This window comes from Odocoileus virginianus, chromosome 32, assembly GCF_023699985.2.
Source record: "Odocoileus virginianus isolate 20LAN1187 ecotype Illinois chromosome 32, Ovbor_1.2, whole genome shotgun sequence".
Classification (NCBI taxonomy): Eukaryota; Metazoa; Chordata; class Mammalia; order Artiodactyla; family Cervidae; genus Odocoileus; species Odocoileus virginianus.
This window is the reverse complement of record NC_069705.1, coordinates 40,500,332-40,513,713: the sequence shown is the minus strand read 5'-3', so window position 1 is coordinate 40,513,713 and position 13,382 is coordinate 40,500,332. Positions and strand designations below refer to the sequence as shown.

Below are 13,382 nucleotides of genomic sequence, written 5' to 3'. Positions count from 1 at the left end.
AAGTCCTGAGCGGCGACCCTGCTCACCTCGCTCCAGGTCCCGCTCTCCTGGGACCTGGGTCAGGTCCAGGTGGGGAAGGCTTTGCTTAAATCCCGGCTGCCTGCCTCTGAAAGGAGGCAGGAATGCCTGCAGGAAGCGTCACCTGGAGAGGTGGCCGTGCCTTTGCTCACTGGGCGTGGAGCAGGCTGAGGCCCAGGCTGAGGGAGCAGCCCATCTCTGCTGTTGCATTGCCCCCCCGGGGAGCCCCGTCCTGGTGTCTCTGCCCCGTTTCCCTGCCTGGCGGCTGCGCTGGACACAGTCATCCATGCGCTTGTGCCCCTCCTGCCTCTGATGTGCTCGCTGGCGACCTCATACCTGGGGTGGAGTAACACGTGGCCCATCAGCAACCACAGGGCGTCAGAGCACCACAGGCTATGAGGGTTGATTCTGTGAGACTGAGCCCTGGGCGGGCTGCCCCGGGACGGGTCCCCCCGACCCGAGGCTGCCCAGATGGGGTTGCAGAGCCTGGAGACCCTCAGCCCCGGTGCCAGCGTGGTGATGGGAGGGGCCCCGAGCCCCCGAGACTGAAGCCCCCGCGGCGTGGATTTGGTTGTGCTACTGTTTCCGGTTCTGTGGTCACACAGGTCCCAGGGCACCCCGCTCTGCTCCCCATGTGCTGAGTTATCTCATGGCAGGTGCACGTTCCCAGGGAGTGTGCAGAGTTTCTGCTGGATTCGAGTGTAGGTCGCTCCCCATGTAGACCCAGGGCGTCATCACCAAATGTCCCTTATTTGACCTTTGCTTCACCAAGTGAAGCAAACTTGCTCCACCAAGTTCAGTGGGTGAAATTTCACTTTCTGGTTTTTGGGCAGCCTACTTCCTTAAGATACAATAGTTGAGTGACTGTCAGATCCCAGAGGGGAAGCTTCAGGAAGGCATTTTCCCTTTCAGGAAGGTGGGATTCTCACCTCCCCTGTGTCCTTCCAGGCACACAGAATCAAGTGTGACAAGTCCACTGGCGTCATTGAGATGGTGATGGATCGGTTCACCATTGATAACGAGGGCACCTACACCGTGCAGATTCAGGACGGGAAAGCCAAAAGCCAGTCTTCCCTGGTTCTCATTGGAGACGGTACGCCATGTGGGAGGTCCTTGTGTGTCCATAAGAGAGAATTCAAAACAGATTCTTCTGATTGGAGGGAAACATGTGTGTTTCATTTCTGTCTTTTTCCCTTAAATATTGGATTTAGCATTCAAGACTGTCCTAGAAGAGGCTGAATTTCAAAGAAAGGAGTTCCTCAGGAAACAAGGTAGGTGGTCTGCTGGCTCTCCCACCACTAGCATAGACGAAGGTGTAGGATTTGAGTATTTGCTTGGAGAAGATCCTGTCGGAGTCCAGAAGGCTAACTGCAATTTTAAATGATGGAGAAGTCAGATCTCTTCTATTCTGTAGAAGCTTGGACACTTTCTGTTCCTTTATTTCATCTGTACTTTTTTCTCGCTTCTACTTGAAAAGCCCTGGAATCTCTTGTTTAGTGTTCATGTTCTCCTGCAGAGACAAGGAAAGGTCCTTGTGAGTCCAGTGATTGTAACAAAAAGAGGAAAGAACAGAGCGGGGCAGTGAGGTGGGGGCTTTATTAGGACAGATGGAGAGAGGCCTGGAGACCCAACTCCAATTCCCATGAACTTGTTATTTTACTTAAAATTGTATGAAGGTGAACTTTTAGATGTAATTGTTTAGTTACAAATAATATATTTAAGATACATTGTTTTAAAAATGCATCTTAGCAATAACTAGATATGAAGGAAAATAGATAAATTTTAAAAACTGAAATATAGCCCAGGGGTTTATTTGAAAAACATTTTTATATGGAATTTCTATTTTTTTTTAAAAAGTTAGAATACAGATTTTAAAATATACAAATATTATTTTTATTGTTTTACATTATTTTTATTTTTAATAGACAAAAATATTTATTTTACCCATTTCTACCATATGATTCTTTAACTTTGTAGAATGTATTTATATAGAAGAAATTAAAAAATACTTTCTAAGTCTGCTTTGTATTTTTATGTTGAATGTGTTATTAGCATATGACTTTTACATTTATATTAAGCAAAATGGTATTTTTTTACAGATATATAAATTCATCTTTGATTTCAGATGCTATGTAAATAAAATATCACATGTTGATATGATTGCTAGGTCAAACTGCTTTTTCTTCACCATACCTAGATTAGTTCTCCTATTTCAAGGTTTTTATAGGCTATGCTGGTGGATGTTCAGTCAGACACGTGCCTTGAGAAGAAATATAGTATTTCATTATTCATCTTTCTAAAGGGCAGGAGCTGTTAGATGTCAGTAGGCAGGAGAGACTGGGCAGCATCGTCCTGTTGGGAATAGAGATTTTTTGTACCAGGATTGCACACACTGAGGTCAAAGCCCTGAAGATTAGTTTTATTAAGTCATCTTGGTTTCAGACTGAACAACTACTTTCTTCTGCCCTGAATGCATTTATATGTATGTGTATGTGTATACATTTTTCTCCTTTTTAAGAACTTTTTCCCTTCTCCCCCTCAGGCCCGCATTTCGCTGAGTACCTACACTGGGATGTTACAGACGAATGTGAGGTTCGGCTTGTGTGTAAGGTGAGAGATCGGTTCCACCCGGAAGGGAGTGACGACCAGGGAGATGATCAGATCACACTCGTGTGGTTTTATATTATTTATAAATTTAAAATACACTGCTCACAACTTGTCTTTATTATTGAAATCTTGTATGAACCAAACTTACACCATCTAATTTTATAGGTCAGAAGAAAGAGGAGTCACTTGTTCTTCCTGTCAGGCCTTAATTATTTCAGAAGCTAGAATTTAGAAATGTATTTACCATTGATAGAACAGACAGCTTTCCTGTGAGCTTCTGTCTGACACTGTCCATAATAAAAGTTTATTTACTTTTTTTAGGTCTGTGATTTGAAATCAGAAAAGACTTTTTTCTCATGAGCTCCAGCAATTCACATACTCAACATAAGACCCCTGTCTTGTAGGTTGCAAACACCAAGAAGGAAACGGTTTTCAAGTGGCTAAAAGATGATGTTCTGTATGAAACGGAGAAGATGCCTGACCTGGAGAAGGGGATCTGTGAGCTGCTCATACCAAAGGTGTGTGCGTGCATGTGTGTGCACGTGTGTGTGCATGTTTGTGAGCGTGTGCACATGTGTGCGTGTGTGCACGTGTGTGCACATTTGTGCATGCACGTGTGTGTGTGCGCACGTGTGTGCGCACTCTGTCATTTCAGTCATGTCTGACTCTTTGCGACCTTCTGGCTCCTCTGTCCACGGGATTCTCCAGGCAGGAATACTAGAGTGGGGTAAAGAAAACAGAGAGACAAGGAAGAAAAGTCTTTCAAATCCCTTGTGAATTCTGCCTCATCTCCTAATTTGCATGCTGAATTTCCATGGTTTGCAAAGGACATGTATCAGCTTGCATTAGGTTTTATATCATGGCATCAGTTTTACACTCATATGGGATCTGTTTCATTTGCAGTTGTCGAAGAAGGATCATGGTGAATACAAGGCGACCTTGAAAGACGACAGGGGTCAGGATGTGTCTACCCTTGAGATAGCTGGCAAAGGTAGATGAGAGCTTTCTCCCTCCGCCCCAGGGAAGTGCACTTGGCCAGCAGGATGCGTGTGAGATGCAGGCGAGGCCTCCTGTGTCCTTAGGCATATTCTGTCTTTAGTGGGAGCACCATAGAGGACAGGTTTCTACTCCTGCTGTCCTCAGAGGTGTTTGAGTGAGTTGAGAATGATGCTACTCTGTGCTTCTCTGAAACGCCCTCTTCATCCACCAACAGGAGCCAAATCCTGTCCCGTGACTAATGTGTTACAATGATTGAACCCGGGATGAGGTGGTTCAATTAAATTCAAGGTCACATGAATGTCGAGCAAAATGTCCTTGTTCCAGGTTTAAAAAGTGGAGAAATTAGAAGGATTTATCGCCACATAAGCCTTTCATGGATACACATTGCCACTTTAATGTTTCATTTTTCAACTGAACATCCTGCTTTCCAGTATCAATTTAATTAAACGTGAAAATGCTGCTGATACATTAGGCCTGTAACTGTGCATTTCCTCCTTCCTTTCAGTGTACGAGGATATGATTTTGGCGATGAGTAGAGTCTGTGGTAAGTAAATGCCTTCTAATTTTCAAGTCATTTCGGGGCTAGACTTTCTATTTCCCAAGAAGGGCATTTTCCACAGCTGATGGAACCACAGCACATCTGTGAACAGGCCCAGGTTCAGTGGCAGGACAGCGTCTTGTGGATGACAGGCATAAGGAAGGGGCTTTCCTGTGGGGTCAGGCTAATGGCCCACAGAACAAGAGTCTGTTCTTAGTGTCCCCAGGGCTAAAGGCTGTGTGTGTCTGCAAAGCAAACCTGTTGTGACAGAGTTAGGGTCCCTCGACCTCCTCACCCTTGTGATAGGGAATCTGGAGGGGTGACTTTCAGGTTCTCATCCAGAGGTAAAATTCTGTAACTCTGTGGATGCAAACAAACCTGTTATAAGAATTGATGCCAAAGTGACAGTTCTCTGCGTGGAGGATGCTGTTTATGTGTGAACACAAACCTGAGAACATGCTGTTGACACTTCTCTCCGTTTCCACCTGACTTCTGAGGTGGGAAGGCAGAACTGGAGCCTCAGGCTCCTGAGACTGAATCTCAGCATCTCATCACTGTGTCCACGAGCTGTGCTGAGGGGCCCTGTGTACTTCTGCAGCGTCTTAGGAGAGACCGCAGTGTTCAGACGAGGACTCTGGTCCCTGGGAGCTGTGTGACCTGCTGTCACCGGCAGAGTCCTGGGCAGCACTGGGGTGGTCGTGTGTCCCTAGTTCAGGAGCCCAGGCTTCCTTCTGATATCCTTCAGCATTCCCTCCTCTCACGAGACGTGTGCTCTAAGATGCGACCCATCCAGTTCTTTCACGTTGGTAATCCTCCTATTTCACAAAAATGTCTGAGGTGTATGTTCTCTAAAGGGGTCCAAACTTACAGTGTATCCCTTGATTCTTAATACTTACAGAACTCTGAAATGTCTAATCAAATAAGAATCAATTGTGAAACAGAAACACCAATGGCAGAACTTACTTTTTGGTATGGTGACTGCAAAGATTAAATGCGTTATCTGGTTAAATTTTGTCTGATAAGACATAGATGCTCCTTAAAGCTTCAAAGTCAAGGCTTAGTAAGGACACAGTTGAGATAAAGTTGAGGATAAGCACAAGACTTCCTGGGCCATGTTGCCCCGGTCAGCGTCAGCCCTGGAAGCCAGGCTCTTGTCGTCTGATTACCCGGGGGGTGCATCCCGCCGTCCCTTCTCCCCGTGGTGGGCGCAGTTACTTATCCGTGGATTCCAGCTGAAGTGAGCCCCTGCTGGTGGTGTGGGCAGAGTGTAACCGCCTGCAGCTTGATGAGGAGCACAGGGGACATGGTGGCACCTGGATCTGAGCCGAGATATTTCCCAGAACCGCTCTCCTGCCCGGCTGTCCCACGTGTGTGCTTAGGCACCGCAGTCAGATCCGGCCACTCTCCTCTGCCCCGGCGTCTTACAGACTACAGGCGGTACCATTCCCCGCTCCCTGCTTGACTGGAAACCCTTCTGGACACGCTATCATTTACTGACCCTAACTGTGGTCTGAAAAACGAGCCTCTTCTTTACGCTCTTCTGTTAAGGCTGCAGCGTTTCCACATCTTTGTGTTCCAGGATGTGTGGCTTGCTGCCCTCTGCGGTTAGCCCCTGCACCCCCCCACCACAGGGTGAAATGTGGGGAGAAGCACGATGCAGGAAGGGGTTTATCTTCAGGCAGGAGCAGAGAGAGGACTCCAGAGGCCATGGGGCGGGGTGTTCAGGTAGCCTGCTCCGAGCTCAGAGCCCCGGGGAGGTACTCCCACTGGGGCATTGTTGATGCATTTCCAGAAAACATGTAGGCGATGGAATGCCCAGGGCTTCTTCTCTTCAGGGGGAAGGAAGAGGGAGGCGAGGGGTGTGAGAAGCTGGGTGCGGTCTTGCCCAGCGGGCCGGCCCATCAGCATGGGGCCCCGTCTGCACTGGAGGCTTCCCTGGGGTCTAGTTGTAAGTGGACGCCTGTAATAGTGGCTGTATGGACATGGTCAGGACGTGAGGAGCCCCTTGAGAACATTTTCTTGGGGCCATCTGAGTCCCGTCATGGCTCTGTCATAGAGATTTTCGGGTACTTTCGGTGTGGATGTTAGAACACTTGGGTGAGGATGTTTTTACGGAGACGTGGCCGGGCTTCCTGGCCCAGGGCTGGCCCGCTCTCACCCAGCGCAGACCACTCTCCTCGGCTCTGAGTCTGCTGTCTTCTGCAGGAGCCTCTGCGTCTCCACTGAAGATTCTCTGCACCCCAGAAGGAATAAGGCTTCAGTGCTTCATGAAATACTTCACTGAGGAAATGAAGGTGAACTGGTACCACAAGTAAGTGTCCACATGCCATGGCCATGGCCCTGGGTGTCCGCAGGGAGGTGCCCAGGGCCCGTTGCTGGGCCACGGGGCTCCTGGCCTAGTCCTCTTGAGACTTTGCAGTTTTGAGAAGTGATGACAGCCGTGGGCTCAGCGCGGGGCCATCTCAGAAATGGGAGGAGAAGGACAAAGAGGAGAAGTGCTGAAGGTGCCCGAGATCGCGTTCTCTGCTTTCTTGGTTTAGACGAGGGTGGCTTTGTCGGTGACACACATTTTGTCTGGAATCTGGCAGAGCTAATCGAAAAAGTATTCAGAAACCACGCTCCAGATTTCCAGTCTGTTGCTTTCTCATTAGATCAATTAAAAAGAAAGGACCACACACTTAACAGTACTTAAGAGAGGAAAGCGAGTGAGACCAAGCCCTGCACACAGCGGGTTTCTCTGTTTTCACCTCTGCTGTGGTTGCCCCTCCAGGTGGGCATGCTCACAATTAAAACGATAGAGACTGCCATGATGTCCACGGTGGTGGACCAGGGCCTGCCCCCAGCCCCTTGGGGTCTGCCCTTCTGACCCTCCTCCCCAGCCCTGTCTCCAGCACACTCATCAAAGCTTCAGGTCTGTCAGGAACAGGACCAGGTTCAGGGTTACCATCCCCCGGGCCTGGCCTCCCACAGGCAGTAGGGACTGTGGTTAGTCTGCCTCTAACCTGAGGACACGGGCAACCTTTGCAGACCACGTTTTCAGTGATGTCCACAAGCTCAGACCTTCTGTTCCTCAGCGGCCAGGACCCCAGCGTGTTCACATGTGCCCTACAGAACCTCGGCTATATGTCACTGACAAGCAAGTTCTTGTTAGACAGTAATCGGACACATAGAGAATAACAAGCATTTGTTGAAATACAGCCTGCCGTGGGAGGCTACTGGGCCCACTTAACAGAGTCGGGGTTCCCGAGGGAGACTTGTCCTGGGGAACCAGACATTCTGCACCAGTAGGTGATAAGAAATCGATAGAGATGAGGATTTGGTGAAACGTGTGCGTCAGCAAGGCCGATTGCTCTTTGAGGAAAATGCTGAGTAAGACACCAAGGCCACTTAGAGGAAGGCGTAAACCTTCTCCTAAGGACTTAGAATCCCACAAAGTGGACCTGGCAGAAATGCCCTTTGATAGGGGATTTTCTTCTCTTGCTGGAAGGTGAAATGACTGTGATGCGGGAGGGCTAGACCTCAAAGTGCGAAGTACTGGCTGCTGAAGGCATTGAAGCAAAGACTCCAGCGGCCTCTTTACAGAAGGAAGCAGTTAACACTGCTTTAATCCCAGAGTGCAGATTTTAACTCAACTTGGGGAGCTTTGTTCAGAGGCCCCTGAAGTCTCAGTGAAGCCTGGGGCTCCCGGGGGAGGGGAGGTTCCAGGCGACCCTGCCGCCAGCCCACCGCCCTCCCCGCCCACCGCTGCAAGGACCAGCCTCCTGGTTGCTTTCACACAGACGGGCAGACACGTGTAGGCTTTTGCACATCTTCCTCTTTCTCTCCTTAATGCAAGATGTTTGAAGATTACTGGGGAATAAAGGGATTCAGTCAGGTTTTGTGATCAACTCATAAAACCAAGGAGGCGGTTTTATCCAATTTGGCTCATTTAAGTCCCCAAGCAGTAAGGAACAGCTAGTCCTTTGAGCCAAGGTCGCTGTCAGAGGGGTGACGGTGACAGTGAATTCTGCGGCTGTTGTGCTGCTCCAGGAGGATTGGTTTGCCTTCTAAGCTGACGGGTTCATGGAACTGCTGTGGCAGGTGTGAGCTGACCGTGGGGCTGCTGGCCAGGGAAGGTTCTGGAGGCAAGTGTTCATCTGGGGATGCAGCCAGGCCAGGGGTGGTGGAGGGGTGGGTCTGCTGCAGACGGGGGGCTTCCTGTGTGTCTGGGGGACAGAATGTGTCCCCAGTCCAAGACGGCAGGGCTGTGACCATGGGGTGGGGGCAGAGGTCAAGTCTGGGCTTGGGACTGGAGAGTGGGGCTGATCTCAGGGTCACGCTGGGCTGGGGACGTGCTCGCCCAGGGGCCAGGGGTTCCTGCAGGAGACCTGGTGGGTGGCAGGGCTCCAGACACTTGCGGGCAGGTTGTGTGTGGTCTGGTGTTCGGTGGATGCCCCCTCCTTCAGTGCCGTGTTCAGCCTTCGTCATGGCTGAGTCGATGCTGGGGGTAGTTCTCCCTTCATGATCTGGTGGTTTTACTCGCCCTGATGTCCTTGAGGCCCATCCGTGCTGTAGTGAGTGTCAGAATTTCCTTCCATTCCATCGTGCAGATGGGCCACCATTTGCTTACCCGTCGTCTGTCATGGACACATGTTTCCACCTTTGGCTACTGAGTCATGCCTTGTGAGCATTTGTTCCAGTCCCTGCTGCCCATCCTTTTGGTTACATATCCACTGGATCATACAGTGATTCTGTTTTTAATTTTTTAAGTAGAGAAATAACTCATGGCCTAGAGGATTTGATAGTCTATGTGTGGCCAGCAAGCGAATGTTAAACAGCAGTGTATCTCTATGAAATAAGTATCAGATTTAATTTCGGAAAGTTTTCAGAGCTGAGCTGCTGATGTGGTTCGTAAATGTACAATATCCAGAGACATCTACGCTGACATTGACTCTACAGCTTGGAGGAGGCTCCCTCCGAAAGACGCCCAACATGCCTCAGAGGTGTCTCACGTGCAATGTGAGATTGTAAATCGAATGTGTCCTGTGACTTTTCAAAGGGACGCTAAGATCGCATCGAGCGAGCACATGAGGATCGGTGGCAGTGAGGAGATGGCCTGGCTGCAGATCTGCGAGCCCACGGAGAAGGACAAGGGGAAGTACACCTTCGAGATTCTCGACGGCAAGAAGAACCACCAGCGCTCGCTCGACCTGTCTGGTCAGGGTAAGATCACTATTCTCTGGCCCCTGGTAATTTTGTACTAGGTGGTCAGGGTAATAAGCTGGATGCTGAAAAGGAAACCACCAAGTTTACGATTTTCATTCAGAGAGGATTACTTCTGAATCAGCGCTTTATTCATTTGGCTATTTGTCAGTGTTCACTAAGCAAACTTGGGAGCAGAGAGAGTGAGGGGATAAAAGCCAAGCACATTCAGACGCTTACTAATGTGTGAAATATCCCCTTGCAGCTTTCGATGAAGCGTTTGCCGAATTCCAGCAGCTCAAGTAAGATTTTCACGTTTGGCTGTAGATTCTTCCTTCTGGGGTCCCGGGGACAAGGTGTCATTTTGGTTGAGTGTGGGGATCTCTGTGGATGCCTCACTGACCCAAGGGATGTGAAGCTGTAGGAACTGGGATACATTGGCAATTTAAGCCATTCCACATCCAGAAGAAGGTGTCCTTCTAAATGATAAATGCATCTAACAATTAATTTTAGAGTTATAATGACCCTGGGTTACTTTAAATGAATTTAAATACTGAATTTCTGAAATAGGCATAATTACATATGCATATATATGTGTCCATAATTATATATGCATATATATGTGTCCATAATTATATATACTCATCATACAGAGCAATTTTTAAAATGTTGTTTGTTTAGTTTCCTTTTAAAGACTTCATATTTTTAGGGCAGTTTTAGGTTCACAGCAAAATTGAGACGAAGGTACTGAAAATACCCTCACCCCCGCTCATGCGTGGCCTCCTGCCTCAGCACCCCAGCGCACAGTCCACGAGTTACAGCTGGTGAGCCTGCGTGGACAGGTCACCGTCACCCCGGGTCTGTGGGTCCGTTAGGGCTCGCTCTGGTGTTGGACAGTCTGTGGGCTGGGACAAACATACAATGTTTGACAGGTATACACACAAGAGTTTTCCTACCCTGGTGCTTTTTGAGGGTCACTTATACTGGGAATCCTATGGTCCGCAGCCTTCTCAGACTGGCTACTTCCACTGGGTTATAAGCACATAATCTTCTTCTGTGTCTTTTCATGGCTTGAGAGCTCATTTCTTTTTATCCAATTAATATTCCATTGCTCAGAGCAACTTTTTAAAGAATGACTTGGGATTTCTAATCTGTGTCTCAATTTTAGAGCATCTTTAAAACTGAGAACAGTCTTTGTCCCACACTAAGTTATTCAGTGAATATTTGTTGATGAATGAATGGATAACTGGGGTAAATCAGAAACTGACATTTTCAAAAAATATCTAAAAATCTCCAGTGCAATCTGGTGAAAAAAGAAATCTCTTCACCCCGCGAGTGTGGATGGCAGACCTTTCTGTGGGTTTCAGCAGCTGGGAGGCAGGGCGGTGGGAGGCATCAGAACTCTGTCCGACCCTGGGACCCGGGTGTATTCTCGGAGAAGCTCTGTCTCTAGCAGACCTCTTGAATGTGTGATGCTTTAGTTGACAGCATTTCTCATGACTATTTTATTCTCTCTCCTCTGCCCTCTTCACTTTTTAGGGCTGCTGCTTTTGCAGAGAAAAGTGAGTACATGCTTGATTACAACAAGCGCAGTACACTCTTTGGAGTGGGGTTAAAGGGTCTGTATTTTAGGACCCTGTGTCACTGAGGGAGCCCAGCAGATCCGCCTCACCTGACGAAGCCCCAGGACTGCCCATGCCCCCTCTTGGCCCCAGCCCCCCACCCCCGCTCCCCACAGCCCAATGCCAGCCCCCTTCCCCCCTGCCCTCCTTCCCACACCCCCCCCCACCAGTTCTGTGTCCTTTTATTCGTTGCTCACCCAGGATAGGCCACTAGAGGAGATGCAGGACAGGCTTCCAGTCTTGGAGGCAGGGGCACGTGGGGGTCGGGGGTCAGGGAGCAAGGGGCAGAGGGCAGGACAGAGGGGGACGGAGGCCATGGTCTGTCCTGGGGTTTCCAGGGAAAGGCAGGCAGGGTGGGGTGAACATGAGACTGGCTCATTCTAGTGATATCTCTGGGCTTTAGGCAACAGGGGTGTTCTGAGCTGCCGGACACCCGGCTGGGGTGATCCAGGCAGAGGAGTGTCCCTTCCGGGGGCAGGGCAGATGGTGGAGGCTGGCCTGGCTGGGGGGTTGGCACAGGTCACGGGTGGTTCCTCGTGGGCCCTTGGCTGGTGGGGGTTATCTGCCCAGCCAGGTGAGATTTCAGATGTCAGAACATCACAGGAGACAGAAAACTACACACACATATATATTATATATACAAAACACTGCTCTTGTAGAATCCTCTCTCCAGAGGCCAGGCCCCTCCAGCTCCTGAAGGAATTCAGGAGGACTCGGTTTACCCGGCATTGTGGCCGGGGTGATTCTTCACCCTCGAAGCCCCGCTCAGAGTCTGAGCTTCTCGAGTGTTTCACAAGCCCCCTCTCTGCCCACCACCCTGCCAGCCCCTCCCAACATGGAATCACTCACTCCTCTGCTCGGACCTCAGCCGGGGGCCCCTCAGCCATGAGCCTTGTCGGGCAGCACCCCCACACCTGAGCCCCCCTGGCCACTGGGTGCCCCGAGCCCCAGGAACAGCCCCACGGATGGTGTTCTCAGCCAAGCTGCTTTCCTGTTGCAGATCGTGGCAAGGTGATCGGCGGCCTGCCCGACGTGGTGACCATCATGGAGGGGAAGGTGAGGGTGGGGGGGTGCCCAGGATGGCCGGGGGGTCTTCACGTGGGCCCAGGGTGTGAAGCTGGTGTGGGGGTCCCTGCATCCTACCAGTTTGGAGCCGGGGTAGGGGGGTCCCTGCGTCCTGCTGGGCCTGGGCTGCCTCTGTGGACCTCGTCTCCTCGAGGGACGGATGGTTCATTCTTCCAAACACACAGAGCACCCCTTCCACCACAGGAGACCTTCCATGTCTGAGGCTCCTGGGGTCTCCAGCGGTGCCTCCATATACAAAGAGCAAGTTGACCAAATAAATGATGGGTGGGGCAGATCAATACCTGGGTGGGGTCGCTGGTCCAGCCACACAGAGGCTGCCTGACTCTTCTTTCTCTCTCTCCCCCTCTGCGCCTGCTCTTCCCCCAAGACCTTGAACCTGACCTGCACGGTGTTTGGGAACCCTGACCCAGAGGTCGTGTGGTTCAAGAACGACAAGGACATCGAGCTGAGCGACCACTTCTCGGTCAAGGTGGAGCAGGCCAAGTATGTCAGCATGACCATCAAGGGCGTGACCTCCGAGGACTCCGGCAAGTACAGCATCCACGTGAAGAACAAGTACGGCGGCGAGAAGATCGACGTGACGGTCAGCGTATACAAGCACGGGGAGCAGATCCCCGACGTGGTGCCGCCCCAGCAGGCCAAGCCCAAGCTCCTCCCCGCGGCCGCCGCCTCACCCAACCACTGAGGGCTGGGGCCCTGCCATCCCCGCGGGTGGCGGCCCGCGTGGCCTGATAGCCCCTCGCACATTGCGGTTTTATCTTGGTGTTCTGTTGTTAGTAGTTTCGGTCCTTCTGAGCAGAAGGGCGTTTCCCCGTACAACTGTGTCTGCCTGCCCTGGACAGGGTGGGCTGGGGGTGAGCTGACGCCTCGCCGGGGTGTTCTGTCCATGATGCCTGCAGGCCCGGGGGCTCTGAGATGCTGAGGGGGTCAGCACGTGTGCCTCTTGCTCTCTGCTTTCTCTCGCTTCAGACAATAAAACTTCAAAAGGCAACTTTTGGTGTCTCTCCTGTACCAAGCAGTTCCCAGCACGTCAGCCTGCTCGTGTCCCCGATCTGGTCTGGTTAATTGCAGGACCCCGGGGCAGCTTCACAGCAGGAACCGGCAGGCCTCGTGCTCTGAGGAGCCAGGCGTCCCGGGTGGAGAGGGGTCCAGACTCCCGCATGCGCCCTGCTCCCTGCAACTTCCCACAGGCAGGACACCCCGGCCCGCGAGAGGCCTCTGGTTTCCTAGGATTCCACCTGAATCCTTTCCTGAAAAGGGCCGCCACTTTCCCCAGTCAATAAACACAGAGTGAAGCCCATTCCTGTGCTGACCCCAACTGCATATCCATT

The 13,382-nt window shown here is 50.8% G+C and overlaps 1 protein-coding gene across 1 annotated transcript in view; it reads left to right on the top strand.

The window, feature by feature from the left end:
* MYOM2 (myomesin 2) overlaps positions 1-13,042 on the top strand; it is a 64,934-nt gene extending 51,892 nt beyond the window's left edge. The window contains exons 27-38 of the mRNA XM_070460177.1: positions 967-1,111; positions 1,230-1,289; positions 2,561-2,628; positions 3,030-3,143; positions 3,529-3,616; positions 4,130-4,168; positions 6,368-6,473; positions 9,201-9,364; positions 9,609-9,645; positions 10,883-10,905; positions 11,966-12,021; positions 12,419-13,042. Coding sequence (XP_070316278.1) covers positions 967-1,111; positions 1,230-1,289; positions 2,561-2,628; positions 3,030-3,143; positions 3,529-3,616; positions 4,130-4,168; positions 6,368-6,473; positions 9,201-9,364; positions 9,609-9,645; positions 10,883-10,905; positions 11,966-12,021; positions 12,419-12,736 — 1,218 coding nt within the window. The 3' untranslated portion in view covers positions 12,737-13,042. The remainder of the gene's footprint in view (positions 1-966; positions 1,112-1,229; positions 1,290-2,560; positions 2,629-3,029; positions 3,144-3,528; positions 3,617-4,129; positions 4,169-6,367; positions 6,474-9,200; positions 9,365-9,608; positions 9,646-10,882; positions 10,906-11,965; positions 12,022-12,418) is intronic.
* The last annotated feature ends 340 nt before the right edge of the window (positions 13,043-13,382 follow it).